Source organism: Lates calcarifer, linkage group LG21, assembly GCF_001640805.2.
Source record: "Lates calcarifer isolate ASB-BC8 linkage group LG21, TLL_Latcal_v3, whole genome shotgun sequence".
Classification (NCBI taxonomy): Eukaryota; Metazoa; Chordata; class Actinopteri; family Centropomidae; genus Lates; species Lates calcarifer.
Window position 1 is genome coordinate 2392455 of NC_066853.1, and position 17664 is coordinate 2410118.

The following is a 17664-nucleotide window of genomic DNA, read 5'->3' on the forward strand; positions in this document are numbered from 1 at the left end:
TGACGTTGTATGAATTTAATTGTGAGAAAGCAGAATAGGAAATGCACTCGGGGGTCATTAAGTCGTATATACACAGTTCCATTTTGTTGCACTTGTGGCTTTAAATGTTGTCCAGCCTCTGTGGTCCGTGGGTCGGCACTAAGTGATCTCTCTAAAAGCCCTCTTCTCCACATATTTCACCTTGTGCCTCCTCTTGAACCTAAGAGAGGAAGGAATGAAAATCAATTTAACACCTCACGAATCTGCACATCACATCAGTGCGAGCCTTTGATGAGACGTTACATAACAGGTCCTTACTTGGCTCGTTCCCTGGGTTCGATCAGGTTCCTCTTCTGCAGGCTCTTGAAGCGGTCCTTGAGGATGCTGCCCTCTGGCTGCGGAGTCGTGACATTACAGGAGGGTGAGTTCAAATAAATCCACGTGAGACACGTCACTCTGACTTAATTCGCCAATTCCCACCCAAATTATAAAATCCCATTCACGCCACAAAAGGCTGACTTTATTCCGAGACATAATGGTGGGAGATAAGAGAGAAGAGGCGGGAATTTTCTACTGGCAATTACATGAAATGAAACTATAACTGTCCCTGTGGGGAAAGAGGGTCGCTGCAGTATTAGAGAATAGGATAAAGCTTAGAATAAGACAATACAGAGAGCTGAAGATAACTCACAGACTAAATGAACCAAAACTAATTACAGATAAAGACACCGTGTCCTCACTGGTAAAGGTCAAACACACATTGCAGATGTTGGTGAAGTACCTTGAGTCGTCGCAGCGAGCCGGCGAGCTCGTCGCTCAGCTGAACCTCCATATCCTGAGGCTGAAACCTGCAAATAGCAACCAAAAATAAATATTTACCACGTGATTATAACAAGATCCATCAAATACGGCTTTATGTTAAAGGATTACTCTGGTATTTTTTAACCTGGGCCTTATTATCTCATGCTTTTGGGTGTAAATGATTCACAGGTGTCTGACAACATTATGGATAGGATTCCTACAGAGATAGACCTTTATATTAAAGAGTAAGATCCTTGTTCAACCAGGAACACCTGTTTTATTTTTATGTTTAAAGCCACCAGACTCCATTGACAAAAACAGTAATTTTACCTCACAGAACACTGGAGTTGCTAATCTAAAATCTGTTAGTTTGTTTGCGTTATTGTGTAACTTTCAGTGATGGAAAACGTATTCTGATCCCTTACATAAGCAAAAGTACCACACAATAACACAAACAAACAATCAGATGGAGGCAGAGGTAGATTAGGAACTCCAGTGTTTTGTGAGGTAAAATTCCTGCTTTTGTCAATGGAGTCTGGTATTAACAAAACAGCTGTTTCCGTTAAAGAAAAAGGATCTTAATCTTTAATAAAAAGGTCTATCTCTGTAGGAATCCTATCCATAATGTTATCAGACACTTATAACAGCCTCTTTAGTGGACGTATCCAGACACAGAAACAGAGAATATATCCTTCACGTCACTGAAATGGCTCAGGAGAATGAAATAAATGACCACCACCAGTAGGAAACTGATCAACAATCTGTAGACCTTGTAAACATCTCAACATTATTAAACCCATTAGGGATGAAGACAGTAGAAATGCGTACTTGAGTCTGCCGAGGCGTCTGGGCTGGGCTTTCTGGGCCTCCTGCTTGACCTTGCGTTGTTTCTGTTTGTCCTTGGTTTTCTGTTCCTGCTGTTTGATGGACGTCTTGATGGAGCGGAGCTGGAAAAGCTGCTGCCGCTGGTCAGTCAGCTGTCTGTCGGCGAGCCGCTGCTGCTCCTGTGACGCGAAGAGGAAGATGTTTAGATGTGTTCATTTACAGTCAGAAAGTTAATCAAATCAAACATAAGCCATTGTTGTCATTTACAGTATTTATCAGTGTGTTTTGTTACAAAGTCGGCTGTTTATAGCTACATAGGGACCAGTAGATGTCACTAAATCCTTCCAACTATTCCCTTAAGTGATGACTGTCTTTTTCTTCAGTCAAATAATTATTGAGTCATTATCTGGCTGATGTTAATGAATCTGGAATGACTGATATTTAATAATCTTATCAGTGTGAAGTTTTCAAGAACAGTAGAATGACTCCATTTAATAAAATCTGTGTATACCTTTATTTTCTCGGCCTTCTCTCTCTTCCTCTGTCTCTCTGTCTTCTTCTCTGCCACAGCGATGGCTCCCACCGCCACGTCCTCCTCCTCCTCCTCCTCCTCCTCATTAGGAGCCGTTTCCTCTTCGTTCTCCTCCTCGACCAAACCCTCCACCTGCTCTCTCAACTTCGTCTCCTGCACAAAACACACAAACGCTCGTTAAAATAAAAGATCGAAGTTTCTGCTGTGTTAACGAAGAGCTGGATCGATCATCTGCACCTCTGTAGCTGTGTCTTCTTTGTTGACAGCCAGCTGTCGCTCTATTTTGTCCTCCTCCTTTTGTTTCTTCACCTCCACTTCATGCGCCTCCTGCAGCAAGGCCTGGGTTCAGAGTGAGGGAGCAGAGGTTAGTGTCGGTTATTACAACAAGATAAACAGTGAATATAACTGAGGAGACAGATGCTTAAGGTGTTGATTTTACTCCAGACATAGAGCTTTTTATTAAAGAATTAGATCCTTTTTGTTTAACCCGAAACAGACATTTTATTGCCACCAGACTCCATTGACAAAAACAGGAATTTTACTGAGGAGCTGCTGGAATACTGCTGCCTCCATCTCTTAGTTTGTTTGTGTTATTGTGTAGTTCTTTTACTTTTATATAAAGTATCTGAATGTTTCTTCCACCACTGGAAGTCTCACAATAACACAAACAAACTAGGACACTAACAGAGCAGCTCCTGTGTTCTGCTCGGTAAAATTTCTGTTTTTGTCAATGGAGTCTGGTACTGATAAAACAAAAAGGATCTAACTCGACAGACAGCACACTCCTTCAGTTTGTTTACTTAAGCCAAATGCTGACTATGTTTTAGATATCAAAGAAAAGTTATCCTGGTAAAATTTAACTTTTAATAAATTTGCAAACTTGATAAAATTTGAACTTTATGGCCTCTAAAAAATGAAGTTGACAATGTTTTGAACAACTTCTTACGATCATTTAATTAAATTACTGCAGGATGATGGCGCCCAGCCCAGTAACTGCAGCCATTACTTGGTCCCTAAAGGATGCAGGTGTGAGTTACCTGGTGGGAGAAGAAGTCTGGGTTGTAGGATCCTCCGGGGGCGATCACCTCCACAGCAGGGAGCACAGACGGCTTCTCATTCAGCTTCTCTGGACGCTGACATAAAAACCAGTTAAATAGCCACATTAGTCACATTCCAACCACCACATTTACACTATAACATATTCACTCATTAAATTTACCCAAACTGTAGAAGGCTTCTCAGTTTTTCAAAAACAAACTCACCTTGACGAGCTTCTTGCGGGTCTGTTGAAGGTACCAGGGGTCAGCTGAGTCTTTGGCTGCATTAGAGAGATAAAAGAGAGTTTTAAAGGAAATATACATGTGTTTTTATCATCTTTCAGTAATAATAAACATATTTGTTATCTACAGTTAAAAGGATAAAGAAGCTGGATCTTATTTTGTCATGTTTTTGGGTGTAAATGATCAATAGGGACAAATATCTTTGCAATCAGTCCAAATGTCCACGTCAACAGAGCTTGTTTTGCCACTGATAGACTCAGATTGTTATGACAAGTGTCTGACAACATAATGGATAGGATTGTTATAGAAACAGACCTCTGCATTAAAGAGAAAGATCCTTTTTAATTAGCCAGAAACACAATACCAGACTCCACTGACAAAAACAGGAATTTTACAGAGCAGAACACAGGAGCTGTTGGAATACCACTACCTCCATCAGTTAGTTTGTTTGTGTTATTGTGTGGTACTTTTACTTCAGTAGAGGATCTGAATACTTCTTTCACAGCTCAAAGTCGCACAACAACACAGACAAACTAACAGATCAAGGCAGCAGTGTTCCAGCAACTCCTGTTTTCCTGCTTGGTAAAAGTCACACTTTTTTCAATGAAGTCTGGTGGCGATAAAACGCCTGTTTCTGGCTAAAATCAAAGCTCTTACTCTGTAAACAAGCACTGTAGTGGACATACTTTGGTACATTTGGTAGGGGTGTCCTAAACTGGGACGACATATGGGCACATCAAGCCTCGTGTCACAAAAACCATCATTTAAAATAGGCCAGCGTCCACCAGTTCAGAAAATAAAACTCTGGTGGATTCCTCATTTAACTCAAGAACTTTTTAACATTTGGATCCACAGGCAAGTCCAAACGTGAACTTTCAAACACTCCATCCACTCACTCTCTTGCCCCCATATGTCGTAGTATTCTCTGTCTGGGTTGTTGTTGGCCTCCGTCACCGCCGCCTTGACCTTCTTGTCGACCGGCCGTCTGTTCAGCAGCTGTTTCTGCCTCCGCGGGACCACGCCTTTGGCTGCCAACTGCTCGGCCTTCTGGGCAATGCGGCGGAGTTTCTTGGCGTTTGGTTGTTGGTAGGCCAGAACACTGCGGGGAGGAGAGACGAGGGGTTGATTATGTAGGGTAACATGAGATGTGATGGAGAGGAGGTGGTGTGTGTTTGTATATCCTCAGATCTCAGGACACCGTTCACACAACAGTCTCCTGAGCTCCTGTGTGTTGTCTTCACATTCCCATAAAGGAAATACTGGGAGCGCAAGGATGAGATCATCACCGGTCACAAACACAGTCCTCAAACTTTTGAAGGATAACTTGAACCTGGGCTTTGAAATTATTGATGGGGACAAAAATCAATGGGGATATCTTTTGTCCATGTCAATGGACGTCCACTTGAGTGCTTCTGACAGGCTCAGATTATTATTATTATTATCAATGTCTGACAACATTATGGATAGGATTCCTACAGAGAAAGAGCTTTTTATTAAAGAGTAAGATCCTTTTTGTGTGACTAGAAACAGACGTTTTATCGCTGCCAAACTCCATTGACAAAAACAAGAATTTTACCGAGCAGAACATGGGAACTGCTGCCTCAATTTGTTTATTTGTTTGGGTTATCGAGTTGTACTTTTACTTAAATAAAGCATCTGAATGCGTCATCCACCACTGACCACAAATAAACTAGGTGATTGAGGCAGCAGTAGATTAGCAACTCCTGTGTTCTGCTCGGTAAAATTCCTGTTTTTGTCTATAGAGTCTGGTATTGATAAATATCAATGTTTCTGGTTAAACATAAAGTAATCTGTAATCTGTAAAAAAAAAGCTATCTTTGTAGACCTCCTATCCATCCTTTTTCTTTAGCCAGAAACAGCCTTTATATCAGTACCAGACTTCATTGACAAAAACTGCAATTTTACCAAGCACGACACAAGAGCTGCTGGAATACCACTGCTTCCGTCTGTTAGTTTGTTTGTGTTGTTGTGTGACTTTCAGTGGTGGAGGAAGTATTCAGAGCCTTTACTTAAAATGACTACATAACAACACAAAAGACTAACAGACGGAGCAGTGGAATTCCAGCAGCTCCTGTGTTTTGCTCGGTAAAATCGCTGTTTTTGTCAGTGGAGTCTGGCAGTGATAAAACAGCTGTTTTTGGTTTCAAAAAAGGATCTTACTCTTAATAAAAAAGTCTATCTCTGTAGGAATCCTATCCATACTGTTGTCAGACACAGCCAGTCAGTGGCAAAAACAAGAACTTTAGTGGACGTAATTTGACGAGAACGATTGCTGTTTGTTTACACTGTGGTTCCATGTGAACCGTTCTTGCTTGACTATGAATTAAGCCACAGACAGGACAGAAAAGCAAACAGGGTCATGATGGATACTGACTCTTTAGGTGGTGGAACGAGGGAGTCGTGCTGCAGGATGAGGTCTATCCTCAGAGGACGTGACTGTTTCCCTTTCCTCTTCTTCCCCTCTACGGATTCTGCTTCTTCAGAGAGAAAACAGATCATTCACCAACAAGGACAAACACTCACACACACACACACATCTCTTTATCCAAGACTGTAAACAGACATTCAAACTGGTTCAGTAAGTATTTCATTTAATCCTGGACGACTCTGGAAAACACAAAACTACATACTTGTTTTTTCTCTGTAGGTTCCAGGGAAATACATACAACATATTTACCTTTCGGTTCAGCTTTCTTCGGTTGTCCAACGTCCAAAAAGAACAAACTGTCATCTGACTTCTCAGACAGCAAACCCCTGAAATACAGAAAGATCAACATCAAGACACATTTTAGACCTCACAACAACTTTTTAAAACTTATTACTCACGACTAATAATTCAAAACTGGATCAATCATTATGGTTGGATAATTCGCTGTCAAATCAACTGATTTCACAAAATTCCCTGACTGAACATCTTGGATTTGCTTCATGCTTCACATAATTAAAGTCATTGTACCCAACAGCTAGTGTGCAAAAGTTTAGTTTGCATCTTATTCAGCTTCTAAAATGTGGAGACTTAAAAAAAGGCATAAGTACCATAATATCATATAGTTTGGTTCAAGGTACCAACATCATATTTTGTGCATTTACTGATTCAAACATGCTCTTTCCAGTGGTGAAGAACACCTGAAAAATTCATGTAGCATGAATAGTTCAAAATTAATGACTTATTTTTGTTGGTAGCATGTTAACCTCCTTTTCAAGCCTCCATATCTCAGAGACTAAAAACGATACAGAAAAGTACAAAATAAAAAAAATGCACACTAATTCTTTGGTAAAATGATATTATTTATATGAAGTATTAATCAAATCCATGATGGTCAAGTGGGAAAAAATTCCAACAATATGCAGAAGACATCTTACTGGGATTGTTTTGACAGATATTTGGATGTGAGGCTCGATTGTAGTGGGAATTTTCAGATTTTATTTTCTCAGAAACATAAAAAAAGGGACAGCGACGTGTTGTTTTTGCAGGGGTCTGTGCTAAACAAGCTTCTTTGTTAACATCTGGAAAGTGTAATTAGTGGCCTGTAGATAAACAATTCTCCATTTATATCTACATAATGTGAAATATTTTACTTTTATCACGTATTGACATTTTGATAATATTTTAACTGACTGTTTAGCTTTATTTTCTGTAAATCGATTAGATGTTTGTTTGAGTTTCCACATTTCACTCTTTTTTGGGGAATTAAACAAAATGGCGTCCACAGTACAAATTAACCGTTATTCAAAGAAGCTCGAGCCCGTGGGAGAAGAAACAAAGTAACGTTTATGGTGAATCGTTTTAAGGAGTTTTCAGGCTACACCACACGTTAGCAACTCACCCTGTGGTCCTCTCCTGGTGCCGGACGTCGTCTAAAAAATCCTCCACATCGTTAATGTCGCTGTGTTTGTTCCAGTTTTTCTTCTTGTTCTTGTTCACGCGTTTTCTTCGACTGCTGAGCGACTCCGTGGAGTCTGAAGAGGACTTTAAATTTAAAAAACCAGGCTGTGAAGCCACCACGCGTTTCAATCTCCTGGCGGCCGCCATGTTGGAGGTCTGGGAGAGAAACACGGCTCTTCTTCTTCTACGTCAGTTCTAAAGTGCTGGAGTGAAGGCGGCAGCGCCACCTGCTGGACCGATAGTGTAAATGTTGTAAACGGTTTTCCCACATAAATAGACACTAAACTTTATTTTATTTTTTTATTTTTTTTTCTTCAAATTTGTCTTAATTTTTAAGGCTATAATAATTATTTTTAATTACACCAGAGTGAGAATATTACACACATAGTCAAATATGATGCTAAAATGATGAGGGATATTTTTATGTTGGTGTTAAATATTTTTTTTATAATTATTTAAAAATAAACTAAATTAAAAATGTGAATATAGCACTAAAAGCCTGACTAACACTCACTTTATATTTTCTCCTTGTCACTGTGCTATAATTGCCTTTAATCTTCTCTGCTAAAATACATTAGGTAAAAACTTAGAAAAATTAAAACCTTAACTAATAAAAGTGTCAATAAACAGGATTGACAAAAACTTATTGCACGACATTACATGTGAGTGTGGTCATGTAATTGTTTGTCATGTTGCTACATGTATGTAATATGTTTGTCCCAGATGCATCATGGGAAACGTGTCTCCTATTGCTTTCCTATGTACTTTTTCCTTTTTTTCCTCCCTTCGTTTTATTGCGAGAACAACGCTTTAGAGACTCAAGAATAAATTCCCATTTTTGAGCTGCAATCTTTCACTAACTTTTCAAAGGTAAGTATCACCATTTCACTAAAACTTCAATCTATCATTTTGTGCTATGTTAGTTCTCGGATGGACGTGTTTTTTCGTTTATTTTCGGTGAAAAAGAAAACGCAGAGCAGTCGAGCTATTATCTGCCTGCTCGGGGAGTCAGGGACCTAAAAAGCACTTGTGATCTGGTCGAATTTGACTCGGAAATGCGCCTAAAGTGAGGGGTCATCTGACAAAATATTGTTCATAAATTGATCCCCTGACATGTCTCGTGTCATCTCCAAAAAGTATATTCCACTTTCATGCCGCGGTTTTTCTAATCTTCCGTCGTTTTTATCATCACCCTCTTCGTTTCCTACAACGATTTTTCCTTCCCGTTTACATTCTTCTAGCCAGCAGCCAGCCATCATCTTTGTGATGTGTTAGTTTGCCCGCACGGGGCAGCCGGCGCGGGCGGTGTCGCCTGGTTTTCCTTTAAAATAGCTCATTCTGAATAAAAAATCAAGGCTGGTGTGCAACCGGGGTGCGCATTATGAAGAAACGAACGAACCCACGTTCAGTGCGCAAGGGGCGGGGTTTGCTGGCCAATCGCCCCGCGGTGATTGGCTGAAAGGTTCACAACATCCCGCCCTAGAATCCCGTCTTCGGAACGTGATTGGCTTACATGATAAAGAGTCGTGCTTTGATTGGATGCCTTCGCTGTCCTTTGGTAACAGTCATTGCATAAGCTACCTTGGATATATTTCGAAAGAAATGAGACTCTTGATGCTGTTTTTATTTTTTCTAACCCACTCTAACTGAAGAGTTGAGTTTGTCAAGTTTATGTAAAGTTTTAAACCGAATTAAAAACAAATGGAAAATTATATTTTATCCTTCCACATCTTGCAACTGAAGCTGTTCTGTTGCATGTACCATAAAATACTTTAATGTTACTAAAGCAAACTTTGTTATGTACTCTCAGGTGAACTTTAGTAGCCATGGCTCGTACCAAGCAGACCGCCCGTAAGTCCACTGGAGGCAAAGCCCCACGTAAGCAGCTGGCCACGAAGGCTGCTCGTAAGAGCGCCCCATCCACTGGTGGAGTGAAGAAGCCCCATCGTTACAGGTGAGGACACAGGTTCTCCTGGGTGTCTTTGAAAGAAAAACATAAAGAAGAAACTAGTTATGTATGTCAAAATAAACCAAAACAAAACAGGCTTATGGGTAGCTGTCAAAAACTGTACAAACACAGGTCACTTCAGTCACTCTCACCTCTAATTTTCTTTATGTACATTGTTTTTCCCTCTCCTCTCCAGGCCTGGTACTGTGGCTCTGCGTGAGATCCGTCGTTACCAGAAATCCACTGAGCTGCTGATCCGCAAGCTGCCCTTCCAGCGCCTGGTGAGAGAAATCGCCCAGGACTTCAAGACTGATCTACGTTTCCAGAGTGCTGCCATCGGAGCTCTGCAGGTGAGCAGCAGTCGATACAGAACATTATCAAACTCATAAACCAAAACCATGTTGCACTGTTCCAACTAAAGCCCAATGTTTTGACTCTGTCATCTGCAGGAGGCCAGCGAGGCCTACCTGGTGGGTCTGTTTGAGGACACCAACCTGTGCGCCATCCATGCCAAGCGTGTCACCATCATGCCCAAAGACATCCAGCTGGCACGTCGTATCCGCGGGGAGCGCGCTTAAAAATGTTTTTTGATTTATTATATGCTGTCCTTTCACCACTCTTTCCATCCCTTTCCTTCATCTATACTTAGTTAGTAGTTTGGTTTGAGGTTCTATATATATCATATGATTGTGATAACCGTAAAATGTGTGATCATGTCTTCTTTGGTGCTACTAGTAGCAGAGTTTCCTTAGAGATATCTTCATGTATGTTTGAAACTTTGAATCACATTTACACTCCTCACTTCTAACTAGCTAGCTCACAGGAATGCCTTGTCATCTGTATGAATAAGGTGTTTTTGCAAGCCAAGAATAGTGTATGATCAGAAATAAGCATAGGAAATAGCATTGAGACATTTTCATCTTCAGACGGACGCATACATTGATATAATGGGTCTTCTGATTTTTTATTTTTTTTAAAAGATAGAAATTTGTTGTTAAAGTAGTGAGTTTTCTTTCTTTCTTTTTTTTACAATAATGGTGTATTTCTACTGTTAAATGTATCACAATACAAAAGTTTGATTCTGGTTGTCAATTAGTAACGTCATTGTGCTATGATGACACTGCATGGTTTGACAGACTACAAGCGGCATATATGTAGCAGACCTATGTTGATCATTTTTTGATTTTCAGCCATGTTATTATGTCCAGGTAATGTTATGACTTTTGGTTCCTCTCTCAGGTTGATATGGTAACCTAATTTTTTTCTACTGTGTTTTTTGATTTGTGTTTTCAGTCATTTTTAAAAGCAAAATATTTGTACTCCGGAAATTCACTTACAAACATAATAAACAGATACTTGTGGTTAAATGAGCTGTATGAGAGAACATATACACTAAGGTTCTATTAATATTAGAGGTGAATCAGTTATATCAGCAATATTATGATAATCTATTGTCATTTTTCATTTTGGGCTGTTGATTGTTAAAAAAAACAAAACAAAAACATGTCCCCTTGGACATTTTCACAAATTTCTGACATTTCATAAATAAAATAATAAATTGAGAATAATTTGTTAAATGAATTAAAAGAAATAACTGAGGTAATTTCTATTCTTTCACATCCCTCCATGAACAAATGCTGCCAAAGAGGTAATTACAACACCTGCAGTGAACTGACATTTACATAATGTGGAAGAGAAGTAAGGCCATATGTGAAAAAATAATTTGCGTAAATTAGATTTTGGAATTCTGACAATCTCTTGACAATTCTAATTTTCTTTTTAAAGTCAAAATTCTGACTTTGATCTCAGAATTCTAACACAAGCCTTTCTTCAATTGTAACTGTGTTTCTTCAACACTTTTTTTTTCAGGAACTTAAAAGTTATAAATTTTGAGTATTTGGGCGGATTGTGACATAAAAAAACGACGGCTATAATTACACGGAAACGTATTTTTTATTGAACGTTAAAACAGTGTAACATCCGTTGACAAAATTACTGATATTTTAAAAAGTGTTTAAAAATACACAGGACACATACAGGTTATCAAATCAACTCTATAAATAATCATAAAACAAAGTCCTCTCTATTCTACACAACCTTACGGCAACTGGCTCAATATCTATTCTTTTCAATCCACCCTGAACAACTATTTAAAAGTGCGAGTTAACTTTTCAGTACTACTTTCGGTTTGACCCCGAACGGTCACATGAATGCTGAAGGTAGAAAAAGGCGTTTCAAGATTTCCCCATACAACTGATCAAAATATAACGCACAGGCTTGTTCGGTTAAAATCAATAAAACGCAATCACACCTATAAACCCGTGCTGTCGAACGTGTGTCGACCTGTTAGAAGTGACCACCACATTAAATGTTGTGAACACCGTTGCATTGTGGGACCGATGATTGACGCGGCGGCCATTTTCCCGCTGGACGCTGCTTCCCATTGTGGATACGAAGAAGAAAATAGAGAGAAGCGAAAACATTTCTCACGACTTCTGCTCACTTTTCCCCTAGGTAAGCCTCTCGAAGCGTGTCACCGTGCTTGTGAGTCAACTTTAAAATTTCGAGTTGTAAACTGTTGTGTTTATAGTCGCGTTTAACAGCGATTAACCTGTAATTTCGTCGTGTGGGAAAATAACAAACACGGCTGTCGAAACGACGGTGAAATGCAGTCTTTTCTGCAGCCGCTCAGATGAGGGGAAATTCTGTTTCAAATTATGCGCCGGTTCAGCTCGGTTCTACGCAGCCGTTAGGGACCGTTCGGCTTTCCTATGCCTATGTATGAGATCCTTGAAATGTCTTCTGTGTTGTTATCTGGTTTCCCGACTCGCTGGAAGAGCGGTTATTTGTAAAATCGAAGTTGTTTATGTGGTACTCCTTTGCTCTTCTGCCCTGGGTCTTTATCCCGTTTGCGCATCAAACCGCCGCCATCATCAGAGCGGGGTAGGCGGACCTAGCAACAGTGGAAGGCAGCTGTAGAGCCCGCCCACTGTGTGGACTGTGTGTGCTTATTGGCTGACGCGTTATATTTTTAGATGCGTATTCATCTACCAGCCAATAGCATCGTCGTTCCTCTTTGATTGATGTTTGTCGTTCTTACTGTGTTAGGGAATGTCTTGTATGTTTACTTACTCAAAAAGTTAACTTAATTCAAGTTTCCCGTCACATTTTAAAAACTATTAAATAGTGTGCAACTCAGATGTAAAAACATCAGTGCGTTTGAGGTTTATACTCATTATTTAGGAAGTGTAAAGTATCAGACTAACAACATACAGTAATTATTACCAAAACTGTGCTTTCTGCCTGTTACTTAATTTTTTTTGTCTGAGTGAACAGCATAAGAAAAGGACAAGAAATCAGAGGAAACCGGTAAAAGGAGATCTCTCGACCATGAAACCAGTGTGTTTTAAATCTTTATTTTACGTTTTTTTCAGGTGAACTTTAGAAGCCATGGCTCGTACCAAGCAGACCGCCCGTAAGTCCACTGGAGGCAAAGCCCCACGTAAGCAGCTGGCCACGAAGGCTGCTCGTAAGAGCGCCCCATCCACTGGTGGAGTGAAGAAGCCCCATCGTTACAGGTGAGACCGGTGAAAACAGCTCCTACACCCACTGAAAAAAGAAAACAGATATGGAAAAAGGATATTCTACCTATCCTCCCACATAAATAATTTTTTCTTCATGTCATGTGAAGGCCCGGTACTGTGGCTCTGCGTGAGATCCGTCGTTACCAGAAATCCACTGAGCTGCTGATCCGCAAGCTGCCCTTCCAGCGCCTGGTGAGAGAAATCGCCCAGGACTTCAAGACTGATCTACGTTTCCAGAGTGCAGCCATCGGAGCTCTGCAGGTGAGCAGCAGTCGATACAGAACATTATCAAACTCATAAACCAAAACCATGTTACACTGTTCCAACTAAAGCCCAATGTTTTGACTCTGTCATCTGCAGGAGGCCAGCGAGGCCTACCTGGTGGGTCTGTTTGAGGACACCAACCTGTGCGCCATCCATGCCAAGCGTGTCACCATCATGCCCAAAGACATCCAGCTGGCACGTCGTATCCGCGGGGAGCGCGCTTAAAACGCCCTCTCCTCCTCCTCTTCCTCTTTGTCTTTAATCTTTTCACCTCCTCTTGCCCCCACCCACCCACCCATCTCTCCGTCCCTCACCTCCCCTCCCTCTCTCCCTGTGTTAGTAGTGTGTAGAGGAAAACTGATTATATTATGAATAAATAAAGTGTATAGTCGTGTTTTTCTTAGTGCTCTCGGCAGCAGACTTCTAGGGTACTCTCTTTTTGTGCATGTACCAACTCTTTGGTGATGAGATCTCCTCAAGCACACGTCTCCTGGTTTGCACTGTTTCTGCTCTGATGGGGTGAAGGATGATCTGTGGAGGGTTTAAAAAAACAAAAGATGGTCTAGAACAATGCAAATCTGGAAGGGACAGACAGGAGGAGAGGATGGGTGTTGTCTGCTGGGGGACTCTGGTCTCTCTTTCTGCAGCAAGGTGCTAGAAGAACTCGCCCGGTCCTCTTCTCCTGCTTCCCTGCATGTGTCTGCCTGAGCGCCGGTTCTGATCACCACAGCAAAATTGTATACAATCCATCTGCATCTTTAGAGAAGTTGATTTCAGATTTATTCCATATTAATCATCGCTCTCATCTTGTTAGTTTTTTTTTTTTTTCCTTACAAATAAGTCTCATGCACGGGATTTTTTTCCTCTTCGAATTGTTTGTGGATGACATGGAGATGGGGGGATGAATCAGATTAAAACACTTGATAGAGAATGGAAACAAAATTATTTTTTTCTACTGAAATGTGACGCTACTGACTCGTTTTGGCACCAAAGTTTTGATCCTCTTGTAGGCGCTCTTTTCCTAACCGACTGACAGGCGTTTAACCTCACCTGTTTGTTGTTGTTCTGTTGTGGTGTTCAAATTGGTTTCATCTAATAATAATTTAAAGCCAAAGTTTGGTGAGAGCTCAGTGATGGTGTCAGAGGTAACTTTTATAGCAGTGGCTCATTTTTTTAAATAAAAGACCTTTTTATGACAAAGGTTCATAGAGGTTTGTAAAGTTCTTTAAAAAAAACCAAAAGTTCTCAAAGTGTTAAAATGATTTTTTAAAAACAAAGTAACAGATTAAAATGTATTGTAAATCAGTGTTACATGACAAATAACAATGGTAACGTTTTCTGTATACGTCCCCCCTGTGCTTCTATTCTTTTTTCTCCTCCGGATCAGTTGATCATCTGTATACCGTTTCTCAGGTTGACTTGTCACCCTTTTAACTTAATTTTTATTTTTTGCTCAATTTGATTTTATTTTCTTTTTTTGAAATGTTGAGGATGATGTTTCAATTAAACAATGTTTGTAATTTCCAGATTTGTCATATAAGGTGGTAATAAATGGATGTTACACACACACACTCTCTCCTGTCTCAGTGGTATATACACTCTTCATATTGTGTTGTAATTCTGTGATAATATTTACAGTAAAGCACCAATGTTTAGATGGTCGAAGTGTCGAAGTAACAAAACAAAACCTACACATTCCAAGAATCAACTAAATTCTATCACAGTGGCAACTGTAAAACAGCCTCTGTTTACTGTTGACAGAGCAGCTCGATGTGTTTCTATCTCTCTGATGGCAGCTTTTACAAAGTCATGGATGTTTTGAGGTTTGGCAAAAACACTACAAGCCTGAACATGCTCACACACGAGAAGCAACCGCTCCCAGATCATCAACAACAATATGAGTGTGTTACTCCTACAGTGTCTTTTACTAGAACATAACACCAGTTACACCACAAGATGGCAGCAAAACACTGTAAATTACACAGTCATGTTACATTGTACTTCAGCCTGGAGTTAAGGACGATAGGATGTGTAGAAATATGTGATTGATTCATAATATATTTTAATTATTTCTGTGTACTTGTATGGAAATATGTATTTACCTGATATAACATTTATTATTAGTGGGATCCTTAAACATGTAGAAAATACATAAACACAAATACCCTCAGATATAGACAAATGTACTCACTCACACACCCTCTGGTTCCCCTATGAAGACATATACATACAAAGCTATATACATACTCCTGCCCACTAAGAATACATTATTTCAAGAAGCAGGAGCAAGTTTCACGAGGGTAGGGAAAAAGAAACGATTTAAAATGATGACCAGAGGTAACAGATCTAAGTGAGCTGTTCCTGACTGAGCTTCACTTCAATTAAATGTTAAGAATAATTCATTTTTATCCGTTGTCCTACTCTTGCCAAATAATTTATTGTTTATAACTTGTTATTTAGATGTGAGAGGTGAGATTATAGAAATTAGATTAGCACTTTTATGGAACAGATTTATGATGGAATCTTAAAAACATTGTTACTTTAGCTGTCTGTGTTCTTTGATGTTGGAATTCTAGAATCCTAGAATTCTAATGTCTGAATCACTGGAAATAAGTGTTTTCACTTTAACAAGCCATTCCTTACATGTGTTTGGTTGTGTCTGGTTTATTGATTTTATTTATGGATTATCAATTATGTGTCTCTCCCTCATACACACACACACACACACATACTAGCACACACCCACAGATACAATTAATATCCCTTTCTGGACTGACATCATTCCCCTCATCAGTGTTTAATTTCATCCTTCTACTTCCTTGATTAAAAGGGATAAAGCCATGCCCTCAGCCATATTCATTACAATGGAATACACACACACACATACACACAAACACACACACACATGTCACTGTGGCCTCAGCTATACTCATTACAATGAAACACACATAGACAAACAAACATCTAATCAAACACCAGCCTTTAATCCTGTTGTTTTGAATGGGCACCACAGCATCAGTGGTATGGACGGACACACACACACACACACACACAGTCACGTACACATACAAACACACAATCACAATTCAGGTTTGTGTCACTTGTGGTTGATCCAGTAGTTTGCCAGAACCCTCCATCTTGTTCCAGATGTGTTCATTTAAATCATTAATATTATTAACACTTAATTAAAAGTTACTGTTATAATATACAGGTGACAAATTAAAGGAAAAACCTGAAAACAGCTGTTGTGGCCCAACACCTTGCTGAGACACTTCATGTTGGTTCCATTCATTATATATAACCTGAGAACGTTTAGAGTTCTACCAACTGGTTTGAAGGGCTACAAAGCAGCTAATGTTTATTGCAGCTTTATCAGTATCAGCACAAGTTGATTTTTTGTCTGTATCCTCCACAAAAAACAAGGTTTTTAACTTTCTGTATTTATCTATGAAGGGAACATAGAAGGACATTGGATCTCTGTTCACTAAATGACCAAATGTTAAGCTACTTCCATGTATATTTTCATGTTCCTACAGCTATCTTACAAACCATTTTAGTCCTGTGGAAATGACCAAAAAGTGCTACAAGCCTGGTTTTATTCTTAATATCTTCATGTCCATTAGTTGTAAAGACCTCAGATCATGGCACAAAATTAATAATAGATTTCATTTGAAGAAAAAATAATGATTGTTATCATATGGGTGCAAAAAAATGGGTTTATAAAATCTGCAACAGCATCAAAAATCTAGTATCTGTCAGGTTGTACCCTGGTCTTGCTGCACGTTTCCCCAGATTAAGGTGAAAACTTGGTTCATATAGTTAACCAGATAATTACACATGAAATAATGTCATTCTTTGGATTAAAAGAAGGAAAAAACCCAGCTAACTCCTAGCTAATCTAACTGCAGGATTACATGGCAGTGTACCAAAAGAACGGTTTCTTTCAGGATTTGAAGCTGAATATTGGCACGTGGGACTGGAAGAGCCAGGCCTTTATACTGTGTTCTGAATGAGCCTGAATAATGACATGGAAACTGTAAATTATCGTCACCAGCTGGAGATCAAAACGGACAGTGAATGCAACATTAGCCTCTCTTGTTTTCTTTTTTAATGTGTGCATAAAATCAGAGAGTCATGAAGTGAAGCAGCATCACGTGAGACTGTGACGATATGATAAGCAGCACTCGGCCCTAATTGCAGAGCATATAATGGACCATACATTCCCCATGCATATAAATATGTGCATAGGTATTTTTTTTCCCCTAAATGTACGTCTTTGTCCATGTGTGTGTGTTTGTGTGTATACACAACTGTGCGTTCACCTTCCCCAAGGTCTGCGTAGTGGTGCTCCATCTGTGGCACTCAGGGGATTACAGCCAATCTGTCTGTCTGCCGCTCAAAGTGCTGACCGTCAGACCAGCACCAGATTAACACAGTGCTGGGATTGGGAGGGAGGGAGGGGTGGAGTGGCATGGAGTGGTGGTGGGGGGGTGCAGCATGAGCGAGGAGAGATGGGGGGGAGGGGTGGAAGAGAGAGAGGTGGA

At 39.9% G+C, this 17664-nt stretch overlaps 3 protein-coding genes across 3 annotated transcripts; 2 read left to right on the forward strand and 1 right to left on the reverse strand.

The window, feature by feature from the left end:
- On the reverse strand, nucleotides 1–7507 carry nop53 (NOP53 ribosome biogenesis factor). The gene is made up of 12 exons (XM_018676027.2): nucleotides 7266–7507; nucleotides 6116–6192; nucleotides 5813–5915; nucleotides 4314–4516; nucleotides 3400–3455; nucleotides 3175–3270; nucleotides 2375–2476; nucleotides 2117–2290; nucleotides 1609–1784; nucleotides 761–827; nucleotides 298–374; nucleotides 1–199 (listed from the first exon to the last, which is right to left on the reverse strand). The coding sequence occupies exons 1-12, from the start codon at nucleotides 7469–7471 to the stop codon at nucleotides 139–141; spliced, it is 1398 nt and encodes a 465-aa protein (XP_018531543.1). The 5' UTR covers nucleotides 7472–7507; the 3' UTR covers nucleotides 1–138.
- A 525-nt stretch (nucleotides 7508–8032) lies between these two features.
- On the forward strand, nucleotides 8033–10639 carry LOC108883131 (histone H3.3A). The gene is made up of 4 exons (XM_018676028.2): nucleotides 8033–8194; nucleotides 9135–9278; nucleotides 9469–9622; nucleotides 9722–10639. The coding sequence occupies exons 2-4, from the start codon at nucleotides 9151–9153 to the stop codon at nucleotides 9848–9850; spliced, it is 411 nt and encodes a 136-aa protein (XP_018531544.1). The 5' UTR covers nucleotides 8033–8194; nucleotides 9135–9150; the 3' UTR covers nucleotides 9851–10639.
- A 979-nt stretch (nucleotides 10640–11618) lies between these two features.
- LOC108883132 (histone H3.3A) lies at nucleotides 11619–14689 on the forward strand. The gene is made up of 4 exons (XM_018676029.2): nucleotides 11619–11786; nucleotides 12707–12850; nucleotides 12964–13117; nucleotides 13217–14689. The coding sequence occupies exons 2-4, from the start codon at nucleotides 12723–12725 to the stop codon at nucleotides 13343–13345; spliced, it is 411 nt and encodes a 136-aa protein (XP_018531545.1). The 5' UTR covers nucleotides 11619–11786; nucleotides 12707–12722; the 3' UTR covers nucleotides 13346–14689.
- Nucleotides 14690–17664: the final 2975 nt, after the last annotated feature.